This window comes from Staurois parvus, unplaced genomic scaffold, assembly GCF_062004578.1.
Source record: "Staurois parvus isolate SC_StPar_1 unplaced genomic scaffold, SC_StPar_1.0 ptg000048l, whole genome shotgun sequence".
NCBI classification, from domain to species: domain Eukaryota; kingdom Metazoa; phylum Chordata; class Amphibia; order Anura; family Ranidae; genus Staurois; species Staurois parvus.
In genome coordinates this window covers 148,391-160,478 of record NW_028317844.1, presented here as the reverse complement: position 1 = coordinate 160,478, position 12,088 = coordinate 148,391, and the positions used below count along the sequence as shown (strand labels likewise).

The 12,088-nt window shown below is 43.2% G+C and overlaps 1 protein-coding gene across 1 annotated transcript in view; it reads right to left on the bottom strand.

Moving 5' to 3' along the window:
• LOC149470275 (tubulin epsilon chain-like) overlaps nucleotides 1-10,106 on the bottom strand; it is a 35,788-nt gene extending 25,682 nt beyond the window's left edge. The window contains exons 1-3 of the mRNA XM_089664467.1: nucleotides 10,038-10,106; nucleotides 2,031-2,104; nucleotides 322-374 (exon numbers count right to left, since the gene is read on the bottom strand). Of these exons, the coding sequence (XP_089520593.1) occupies nucleotides 322-374; nucleotides 2,031-2,104; nucleotides 10,038-10,062 (152 nt within the window). The 5' untranslated portion in view covers nucleotides 10,063-10,106. The remainder of the gene's footprint in view (nucleotides 1-321; nucleotides 375-2,030; nucleotides 2,105-10,037) is intronic.
• Nucleotides 10,107-12,088: the final 1,982 nt, after the last annotated feature.

Here is a 12,088-nt window from a genome sequence, read left to right as displayed (position 1 = left end):
TCATGTGTTTTACTGCATGAAAATGGTCAGGTTTGAATAGGCACTGATACTGGCCACATGCAACAAATCAAACTGTATAAACCACCCAAGCATGATGTTAGCGGGCCAATGAACACCTGGAACCACTACAATCATCCTCTAAATTAATTTACCAACATGACAGACTGTCCTGACCGATACAAAGCTTTCTGAGATTAATTTAAGTCAAGGGATCCATAGCACTGACATCCAGTTCTTCAGATTATGCACAATAGTTTTTCAGGGCTGTGCAAGCAGCAGATTTAAAGTTTCTTATTTTTCTGCATGAACAATAACCCTTACCTTGTATCAACATTTCTAAAAAAGCTGCACAGAGCTTCATCGTAAATTCCTTTCTGGAAAAAGAAAATGGTTTGCATCTGGTTATATATTTTTAAAACACTAAAAAGATGTAAGAACAGCTCTACAGTATTCATTTGCCTATGGCGTGAACCTAACCACAAATGTAACGGTCTAGGCTTCAAATGATTCCTCTGGAGCTCTTTAAATTAGAACTATGGCTTCCCATATATATTATGCTGCATCTGTGGTTACCAATTTACCTTATCTCCCCTACATAGTCTCACAATACTGGCTGACCCTACCAGTGTAGTCCATCTAATGCAGCTTCCTGTGATGGGGGGACAACACTGCTGCACTGCTACCAAATTCAAAGCAGCATTGTACAAATTGTAATGTATGGTGCAAGCTTTAAAGACTAGACCTAGGTTGTCCACAGATTCTTGACTTGGCATTTGAAAGATAAATAACAGGAGGTAAACCAGGTTTTCAGCCTCTTGATTGCCCACAAGGAGTCACGTGATCCTACACATGTACACAGAAGTCAGTCAATCCTGTGCAACAGCACAGGAGGCTGTGAGCAAGCAGGCAAGTGTCTTATTGCAAAAGAGACATACCACGTGTCTTCTGCAATAAAGAGCTGCCTCCTCCCGATTTTTTAAATGCTAAGGTTAGTTCCACTATAATTAAGGCTTTGGTTAAAATGGATTAGCACTTTGCTGAGTTTGATAGAATGCACCAGCTTCCTCGTCTTTTATTGACTAAAGCATTGTGATGGATCATAGTCGGACTCCAGCTCATCAAATTGTATGCTTTGGAGGTGTGCAGGAGCCTGGGCTGTTGAGGCCAACATCCCTGGAGTGAATACTGGCATGAGAGTTACCCTTGTGACACTTTTACATTTTTAAGCTATCACAGGCTCACTTTAACGTCTTAACCTCAGCATGTATTCACAGCATTGACCATGAGCAGAAACATACTTTAAAGGATAAGTTCATCTTTGGTAACATGTTACACCCGTATTTAGGGTGTACCATGTTACCAAGATTACCTGCCTGCACCTGTCCTGATCCCCCATTGTGACAGTGGGCAGGGGACCTTCTCCCCGCACCCGCTGTTACAATTCAAGACAGCACAGTAATGCATGGCTGCACCCACACGGCAGCATCAGTCACTCAGTCTCCTGTGAATTAATGAACTACAAGGGTGCTGGCGAGCTCTCTTGTAGTTCATTGATTCCTCCTGGACTGACTGCCTGTATGGGATTAACGGCAGACAGTTGACAGAGTCTGCAGGATCCTGACATTGCACCTGTGCTCTGCTGATTGTGGGTGCAATGATTTATAGGCTGCAGAGTATACAAAAATAATAAACGCACATTTTTTTTACCTGCAAAAAGATGTGTATTTATTATTATTTTTATTTATTTATTTTTTTCAAAAGGTAAACAGCATTTAAGCCAAACAGCTCAGCATAAGCAGCCACATGAACACTTGAAGTATTTACTTTGCTTTGGACTAAGTTGAAGATGAGCTGTCATTAATGTTGTCCCTGCAGACCTGCTTCTCCAGAACGCCTTCTCTGATTTGGTACCACTCAGGACTATTTTGAAGTGCAAGTCACCAAAGGAGCTTTAAACATAAAGTACGTGCCACCTTGGATTTAAGAAAAAAAAAAAAAAAAAAAAAAATCTGAAAAGGAAGTTGTTTTACCTTGTTGACGGAAGCATGTTCTCTCAATGCAAGGTCCCAGAACCTGCACCCAATCTGATTTCCACACTGCCCAACTACACAAGAAAATAAGAGCAATAAAAATCTTAAAACATTGTCAGAATTGATCTGTTGCTTAGGCTATAATTTTGTAAGACAGAATGTTCCCACGTTCAAAGCAGTTTCCAATTTATTGTCTTCATATTTCAGTCTGAGAAGAAGCTAAATTTTTACAAGTATTATTTTGGATTATAGGAAGATACCCACTTAGGGAATATCTAAAATCCACACAGATGGGGAGATTTGCTAAAACTGGTGCAACTGTACATAGTATCCAATCAGCTTCCAGGTTTTATTGTCAAAGCTTAATTGAACAAGCTGAAGTTAAAAGTTGATTGATTATGCACAGCTGCACCAGTTTATCTCTGGGTTTACAAACTAGCCTGCAGGCTGTGGGCTGGTTGCGGGTGTAGGAATTGTACGTGTTCCCGCACCTGCAATGGAATCGTGCTGCTCAGACCGCAGAACGTTTTTTAAAAAGGTACATGCATCTTTTTAATGCAGGAGATGCAAGCACAGCAGCCCATTGAAATGAATGGGCTACCGTGCCCAAGCAAATACAGACAGCACGGTCCGCACTAGTGTGAACCAGGCCTTCGCAAATCTCCCCCACAGAATTGGAACTCAAAGATCTTTTAGCAACTGCACTCTTCTTACCATTTACTAATGACGATAACTAAAAGTATGTCCGTAAGTTCAGCATGTTCATTCAATGCATGGTCTGATTATGAAAGTGGCACAAACATGGAGTCTTTACAGCAATCTCTCTGTGACTCAGGGTAACATGTGGCTGAATAGCATAGCCCCTAAAAGACTCTACAACAACAGAGAGTTGAGAAACTGAGAAGCTGATCTTTCAAGAGTACATAATAAACTAGAAAAGCTACAATTTCTGGGGAAATTGTGTGAAGTGTTCTTGCCTCCACCAGTAGTCTACAACTCACACTCTAGCTTTTGTCACTCTGCTGCCTGCTCACACACCTGGCGTATGGCAACTCACTCTACAGCAAGGGCAGAGAAGAGCGGTTAAAAACAAACTGCTCCAACTTGCTCACTTCACTGGTGGTTGCCATCTTCAAATGGTTGTAGTTTAAAAACTATAAATTCTACAGCGAAGAGCTTTATATTGTGAGAATCACAAGACCCAGACCTACATTTTGCATAGTATGTCTCTGAAATGTTAAAAATAAAGGCACAGTCATAGTTTAGATATTGCCCTTCAAGTTTGAGGTGGCTAGAGTGGAGTTTCAATGAATGTCAATGGGCGGCGTGAGTTGCAAACAAATGGTCATATTGTGAAAACTATCAGGGCTATGGCTTAGCCCTGGACATTTTTAGTGTCAGCAGGGATAGCTGAACGTTTTGATATAAGATTTGTGTAGGTGGGCTTGAAAATGAGGGAGTGATGGCAGTTTAGAAATCATGTCCTGATTTTTCAGCTCCCACTCTAGTTTTGAACATTCTGCCATTCGTTCCTATGGGACCAATTTCACCACAAAAACGCCGATATTTCGTGAACCATGCGGCGAAACGTTCCACAAAGTAATAGCACACCAATCGGGAACAATCCACACGTTTTGGTATATTACTGTCTATGTAGTGTAAAAACTGTGGGAGGAGTTAGGGTGGTAAATTTGGCTATAATAATAAGAATATATATGTGAGATAACAGTAAGTGGTCTTGCCATGCAAGAACACTTCACAATACTAAGCCTTTACAGACAATAGCATACTAGTTTACCAAAATATATTTACCTTACTAAGGGCTGGTTCGTGGTGCGGGAAACCCGTGTTTCATGCATATTTTCAGGCTTGAGTTCAAAACTCGTTGCAGTTGCGATCAGCAGCGGGTGTCAAGTTAATTACACCCCAAACATAGTGCGTTGCCTGTACCGGATTGCATAGTGCAGAAGTACCATGAGATATGGTTGCAGCAAGTTTCCGAAAGCAGTGCATGAATTTGGTGTGGTAAAGTGTGATTTGAGCTAAAATGAATGAACTCAAATCGTTCCGCACTGAACTGCATGTTAATTGCAGTGGAATCATAACCAAAAAAAAATTTGGAATTCTATGTCCACAATTTATCCAGAGAAAGGCAGAAAAAAACCCCCAGAAAAGTATGATCCAATTTGCTCTTGCAGGGCACAAAATTCCTTCTTGATTCCCCGAGAGGCATTTGGATATTCTCTGGATTAACTTTACCTATAAAATGTTAGTATCCAGTTATATTCTGTGTATCTTGTACGAGCAAGCAGATATACTGACAGATCTGCAGGAGACCTGCATGGCACCTGAGATCTGCTGATTGCTTGTGCAATGCTTTCCAGACTCCTGCAGACAAAAAATAACAAATGCACATTTTTCTTACCTGGAAAACAACGTACATTTATTATATGTTTATCAAAAGGTGAACTTATCCTTTAACCAGTTAAACTCCGCCCTATATCAGTTTTACTGTCTCTTGATACATTGCACACAAAACTGCAGGGTTAGCAAGATCAGGCCTTATTTCTGATAGCACTAACCGGTAAATATTTTTTGTAGCGATTCAAGCAGTCCCTGACAGCCAGATGCTCTTTTTTCCCCATGAGTCGCACTACGTATCTATACATTTAGTGGCCAAAATGTCCAATGAAAGGTACACTAGTGAAGAGGCCTACAAGATTCTGAGCATGTCAGAGGAAAGTGAAGGAGAAACCTCTATGACAGAATCAGGCTCAGAATATGAACCTGTAGAGAGCAGCGGCACCCTGACAGATAGCTCAGACGGTGGAGTAGAGTTCCTTGCTAAGGTCAGGCGTACCCAACCCTGTTCCTAGGTTGATGAGGTGTTACAATTGCATGATGATTCTCAGAGCGCCACTACTAGTGCCGCTCTATCTTTTGGTAAAAAAAGGCGAGCACCAGCGGTCTAGTACATCCTGGTCTTATACATACCAGCACTGCAGTATCATTTGATGATGTGGCGAGTCCCATAAGTGAAGTACAAGCTGGTGCAGTGGCTAGCACAAGTAGTGTCCCGCAGCTACCAAGAATTTGAATACAGGCCCATAGAGTCCTTCCGGATGTGCTTGCAAATCCTGTTTGGCAGCCCACAAATTCTGCAGCACCCGCACTTCCCCCATTCACTGCCCAACCTGGAATTCAGGTGGAAACAGCAAATTTAAATATTCCCCTTGATTTTTTGGAGCTGTTTTTCACAGAAGATCTTTATGGATTCATTGTGTATCAAAGCAATTTATACACACACAACAATTTATCACCACCAACCCAAATTCAAACCTTGCCAGACCAGTTGCATGAAAACCTATTACGGCTTTCTAATTTAAAGTTTTTTGGTCCCAACTCTCAACATGGGCATTACTAAAAAAAATTAATTGTGATTGTATAGGTCCACAGACCTGATTCATCATATGCCCATGTTCTCTGCTGCCATGGCCAGGCATAGATATGAGAATATAATGCAATTTATGCATTTCAATGACATTACACTCTGTCGTCCTTGGGGTGACCCTGAAAAGGACCGGCTCCACAAAATTCAGCTCCTAGTAAATCACCTTAACCAGAAATTTGCAGATATGTATACTCCCCAGCAAAACATCTGCGTTGAGGAGTCCCTCATTAATTTTTCTGGCCGCCTTGCATTCAAACACTTTCTCCCCAGCAAGCGTGCCAGATATGCGGTCAAAATGTATAAGATCTGTGAGAGGGCAACAGACTATATATGAAATTTTCAGATTTACAAGGGAAAAGATAGTCACATGGAGCCCCCTGGATGCCCAGTGTATATGGGGAGCAGTGACAAGATATTTTAGGACTTGGTGTCACTCTTTTTCCATATGGGGTACCACCTATATGTGGACAACTTTTTTTACATGTCACTATTTAGACATTTGTACAAATCTTGTAATTGGTACATGTGGCACCGTGCGACCTAATCGCCGGGGCTTCCCCCAACAGCTTGTAAATGCCTTTCTTAGAAAGGGGGAGAAAGCCTGCTTGAAAAACAATGAATTGCTTGCAATTAAGTAAAAGGACAAAGAGGATGTTTTTGTGCTGTCTTTAATTCACGTAGACAGGACCATCCAAATTTCCATGGCAGCTGGTGTTGTTGAGAAGCCCCTCTGTGTCCACAACTATAAACTTAACATGGGAGAGGTGGACTTTAATGACCAGATGATGAAACCATACTTAGTTTCCCAAAAAGCCAGATGCTGGTAAAAAAAGTGTGTTTATTTATTTCAATTTGCTCTATAAAACTGTTTTGTGATTAACAAAGCAACTGGATGTAGTGGATCCTTCCAAAAATTCCAGGAAGAGATCATCATGGCCCTTTTGTATCCAGAAGATGCTGTGGCATGTGAGTTATCGCCGCAAATATCGGATCAAGGGCAGCAATTCTAGCACTAGAACTCCTGTAAAGCGTCGCCTATGGATATTAAAAATGTTTGCAGTTTTTCGCCATTGCACGGGGCGTGTGCAGTTTTAAAGCATGTCAGGTTTGGTATCTATTTACTCAGCATACCATCATCTTTTATATTTTAACAAACATTTGGCCAATATATTATGTTTTTGTACCTTAAAATTAAAAAAGTACATTTTTTTTTTTAAAAATGGCTTTTGAAAAATCGCCGCAAAAGTACTATGTGACATAAAAAATTGCAACACTCACCATGTTATTCTCTATGGCATCTGTTTTAAAAAACATATAATGTTTAAGGGTTCGAAGTACGTTTCTAGCAAAAAATACAGATATTTTAATGTGAACAAAAAGTGTCAGAAAAGGCTTGGCCTTCAAGTGGTTAGAAGAGTGAGTGATGTGTGGCATAAGCTTCTAATGCTGGGCATGTTGAGACAATAGAAAAAAATTATTTTTTTATTTAGTTTTTGGAAAATGACAAAATTTATTTATTTATTTTTTTACACAAAGTTGTCACTTAGATGATATATTGCTCACACATGCCATGGGTATATGTGGAATTACTCCCCAAAATACATTCTGCTACTTCTCCCGAGTATAGGGATACCACATGTGAGATACTATTTGGCAGTCTAGCCGCATACAGGACCCCAAACTCCAATAAGCACCTTCAGGCTTTTAACCGCCTCCCGCCTGCCATATAAAGTAAAGACGGGCGCAAGGCGGTTCTCTCGTTCTGGGAGGACGTCATATGATGTCCTCCCACTCTAACCGCGCATGCGCGGATCCAGGGTCATGCAGTGCGGCGATCGGTGGCGCGCTGTGTCCTTCGGACACAGCGGATCACTGATCAACGGAAAAAGCCGAAGATGTCGGCTCGGTCATGTGAACAGCTGTGTCCAATCACAGCTGATCGCATGTAAATTGGGAAACGCCGGTTATTGGCATTTCTTGCCTCACGAGCTGTCACGCTGACAGCTTGAGAGGAGAGGACAGCTGGTAATCGGCATCCCTCAGAGGGGACATGTACACTGATCATCAGAGCACTGATGATCAGTGTGCCCTGATGATCAGTGTAGCCCCAGCAGTGCCACCTGTCAGTATCCATCAATGCCAGCTGTCAGTGCTCATCAATGCCACCTGCCAGTGCCCATGAGTGCCTCATCAATGCCACATATCAGTGCCTACCAGGGCACATCAAAGCCACATATCAGTGCCCGTCAGTGTCATATATGAGTGCTGCCTTTCAGTGCCCAGGGATGCCTGTCAATGCCCATCAGTGCCACCTACTAATGCCTCCTAATCACTGCAGCCTCATTAGCGCACATCAGTGAAGGAGAAAAACCACTTATTTACAAAATTTTAAAACAAAAACTAAGAAAAAAAAATTTTTTTTTTAATTTTCAGTTTTTGGTTTGTTTAGCAAAAAACCCAGAGGTGATTAAATACCACCAAAAGAAAGCTCTATCGGTCTCAAAAAAATTATAAAAATTTCATATGGGTACAGTGTTGCATGACCGCGCAATTGTCATTCAAAATTTGACAGCGCTGAAAATTGGCTTGGGCAGGAAGGGGGTATAAGTGCCCTGTAGGCTAGCGGTTAAAGGGCTTTATTTCCTCATTACACTTCCTGACTACCTATCACAGTTTTGGAGGCCCCGAAATACCAGGATAGCACCAAACCCCCCCAAATGACCCCTTTTTGGAAAGTAGACACCCCAAGGAACTTGATAAGATGTATGAAAAGCATTTGACAGATCTCGTTTGTTGCAACAAATTTTTGGAAAATGAAGAAAGAAAACAAAAAGCTACAACTTTCACATAAACCAATTAATTTACACCTATTGGGATTTTTTTTAGCAAAGACAACACAATACATTTTGGCCTAAATTTATAACGAAATTTTATTTTTACAATTTTTTTACTGGACATGTTTAATAGCAAAAAGACAAAAATATTGTTTTTCTCACAACTGTCAGTCTTTTTTTATTTATAGTGCAAAAAAGAAAAAACAGACAGGCGATCAAATACCACCGAAAGAAAGCTCTATTTGTGGGGAAAAAAGGACAAATTTCATTTGGGTGCAGCGTTGCATGACCGCGGAATTGTTAAAGTAACGCAGAGCCGTAACGCAAAATATGGCCATGTCAGGAAGGGGGGTAAATCCTCTGGAGGACAAGTGGTTAACTACTTGCCAACTGCAGATACCCAAATGATGGCTACACTGTGGCCGGCAAGTTGTGGGAGGGTGTCATATGACATCCTCCAAGAACGCGCTCTCCTGCGAGCCCCCGGGGGTGCGCACCCGGTGATCTCCGTGATTGCTGTGTCCTACGGACACAACTAATCACGTGATGTGGTAAAAGGCCAATCACAGCAGCCTTTTACCACGTGATCAGCCGTGTCCAATGACACAGAGCGTGAGGAAAGTACTGCCGAGAACCGGCAGTTGTCAGAGCAGGGATTGGCACTGATGATCAGTGCCCTGATGATCGGTGCCCAGCAGTGCCACCCACCAGTTCCGCCACCTGTGCCCAGCAGTGCACCCACCTGTTGATAGCAGTGAACCAACCTGTGCCACCCAGCAGTGCCACACACCTGTGCCCAGAAGTGCCACCTACCTGTGCCCAGCAGTGCCACCCACCTGTGCCCAGCAGTGCAGCCCAGCAGTGCTGCCAGTCAGTGCCCAGCGGTTGTGCCAGTCAGTGCCCAGCAATTGCACCAGTCAATGCCCAGCATTGATTCCAGTCAGTGCTACCTATCAGTGCTGTCTATCAGTGCCACCTATCCGTGACACCTCATTAGTGCCACCTATCCGTGCCACCTCATTAGTGCTACCTATCAGTGCCACCTATTAGTGCCCATCAGTGCTGCCTTATCAATGCACATCAGTGAAGGAGAAAAATTACCTGTCTGAAAAATTTTATAATAGAAACAAAGAAATTTTTTTTTTTCAAATTTTTTGCACTTTTTTTGTTTATAGCACAAAAAGTAAAGTGCCCAACAGAGATTAAATACCACCTAAAGAAAGCTCTATTTGTGAGAAAAAAAGTGATAAAATTTTCATATGGGTACAATGTTGCATGACCGCGCAATTGTCAATCAAAGTGCAACAGCGCTGAAAGCTGAAATTTGGCCTGGTAAAGAAGGGGGTATAAGTGCCCGGTAGGCAAGGGGTTAAGCAATGATTGATGTGTGCCTCTCAGATAAGTTACCTCTGACAACAACTATGTTCTCTTTAGCTGCAATGGCGGGATTCTTCCCAATGACTACAAATATGAGGAACATTCTTCCCCTGACCCTCTCACTCGTGTCCCTGACACATGAAGGGTTTTTTAATGGCTCCTCAATGTAGAAAAAAGCCTGAGAAAGGTTGCAGCAAATATCAGGTCCATCCCCACTTACAGAACTCCTCCATAGCACGGACGTGCCACTTATCAAGTTAGAAGAGGGAGCAAACTTTTAGAATGGCACCAGCAGAAAAAGTAAAGCAGCCATGCATCACCTCCAGTATCTCCATTATTCCTCACCTTGTACAACTATAGACTGTGTCATCTCTCCCGCACTGACAGCACTGCTTACCGCTCACAATACCTGCCTGCAAGAGGAACGTTTCTTTCTGTTCTTTGTACACGGCGGGAGCATTTCACATCAGCACCGGTCTCCAGCGTGAGTTGTTATGCTTGGCGCTCCCTGGCGGCATAGCAACGATGTCAACGCTGGAAGATCGCTCTGTTCCACGGAGACGCCATTTTAGTGGAGTCCTGGCAAAACGCTACAGGCTCTTCTTACTACAAATGGCAGGAAGGAGGCGGAGACGGGGAGGGGCTTCACTGTCTCATCTTTTGCCGGGAAGTTTACCATTTAATTAGATAGATGATCCCACAAGAACTAGAGCACAGCAGTTTCCTCAATAGGATTTATTTTTTGGAGGAGGTTTGATTAGATAGTTTGGGGATCTCACTGACTGCCCCTCTTTAGCTCCAGTATTCTTTGCTCTAGCTCAGTGGTCTCCAAACTGTGGCCCAGGGGCCAGATATGGCCTTTGCTTGCCTTTATCTAGCCCTTGGAGTCCTATGCCTCTCAATGACACCATGAATGGGGCACAACTCCTGTTTCTGACATCAATGGGGCACTACACCTCCCACTGACACCAACGATGGGGCATTATTTCTCCCACTGACACCAATGATGGGACACTGTTCTTTCACAAACACTGGCACCAACGATGGGGCACTATTCTGCCACTGACACCAATGCTGGGGCATTATTCCTCCCACTGACACCAATGATGGAACACTATTCCTCCCACTGACACCAACGATGGGGCTTTATTCCTCCCACTGACACCAATGATGGGGCATTATTCCTCCCACTGACACCAATGATGGGGCACTATTCTGCCACTGACACCAATGATGGGACACTATTTCTCCCACTGACACCAACGATGGGGCACTATTCCTCCCACTGACACCAATGATGGGACACTGTTCTTCCACAAACACTGGCACCAATGATGGGGCACTATTCCTCCCACTGACACCAACGATGGGCCGTTATTCCTCCAACTGACACCAATGATGGAACACTATTCCTCCCACTGACACCAACGATGGGGCATTTTTCCTCCCACTGACACCAACGATGGGACACTATTACTCCCACTAACAAACAAGAGATCCCTGTGCTCAAATCCCAACAGCTAGTGCATGCATTTATCCATCAGGTGCTAAAGGGGTGTAACCACATATTAACACTAGAAATTCTGAGGACCCTCTGCACACTGGTATATACCCTTCCAAGCAAACTATGCAATAAATAGGGATATTTAGTTCACACATATTGCAATACATGCTTAAGCTGGCCAACTGCATCAAAGTAATCCCTCTATGGCCAGTCCTACTCTGCCCTGCCTACGCAAATGCTACTGTGGACACAATGCTAGCATAGGGGAAAAGACACAATGGGGAGAGATACAAGGTTCAGGTCTGGCTACTGACCCAACAATACAACAAACGAGATCCCTGTGCTCAAATCCCAACACTTATTTATTGCATAGTCTGCTTGAAAGGGTATATACCAGTGTGCAGAGGGTCCTTCAGAATTTCTACTATTATTCCCACTGACACCAATGGTGGGACACTGTTCTTCCACAAACACTGATAACGCATTATTCCTCCCACTGACACCAACGATGGGGCATTATTCCTCCCACTGACACCAAGGGTGGGACACTGTTCTTCCACAAACACTGACACCAACGATGGGGCATTATTCCTCCCTCTGACACCAATGATGGGACACTATTACTCCCGCTGACACCAATGGTGGGACACTGTTCTTCCACAAACACTCATAAGGCATTATTCCTCCCACTGACACCAATGATGGGGCATTATTCCTCCAACTGACACCAATGATGGGACACTATTCCTCCCACTGACACCAACGAAGGGGCACTATTCCTCCCACTGACACCAACGATGGGGCATTATTCCTCCCTCTGACACCAATGATGGGACACTATTACTCCCACTGACACCAATGGTGGGACACTGTTCTTCCAAAAACACTGATA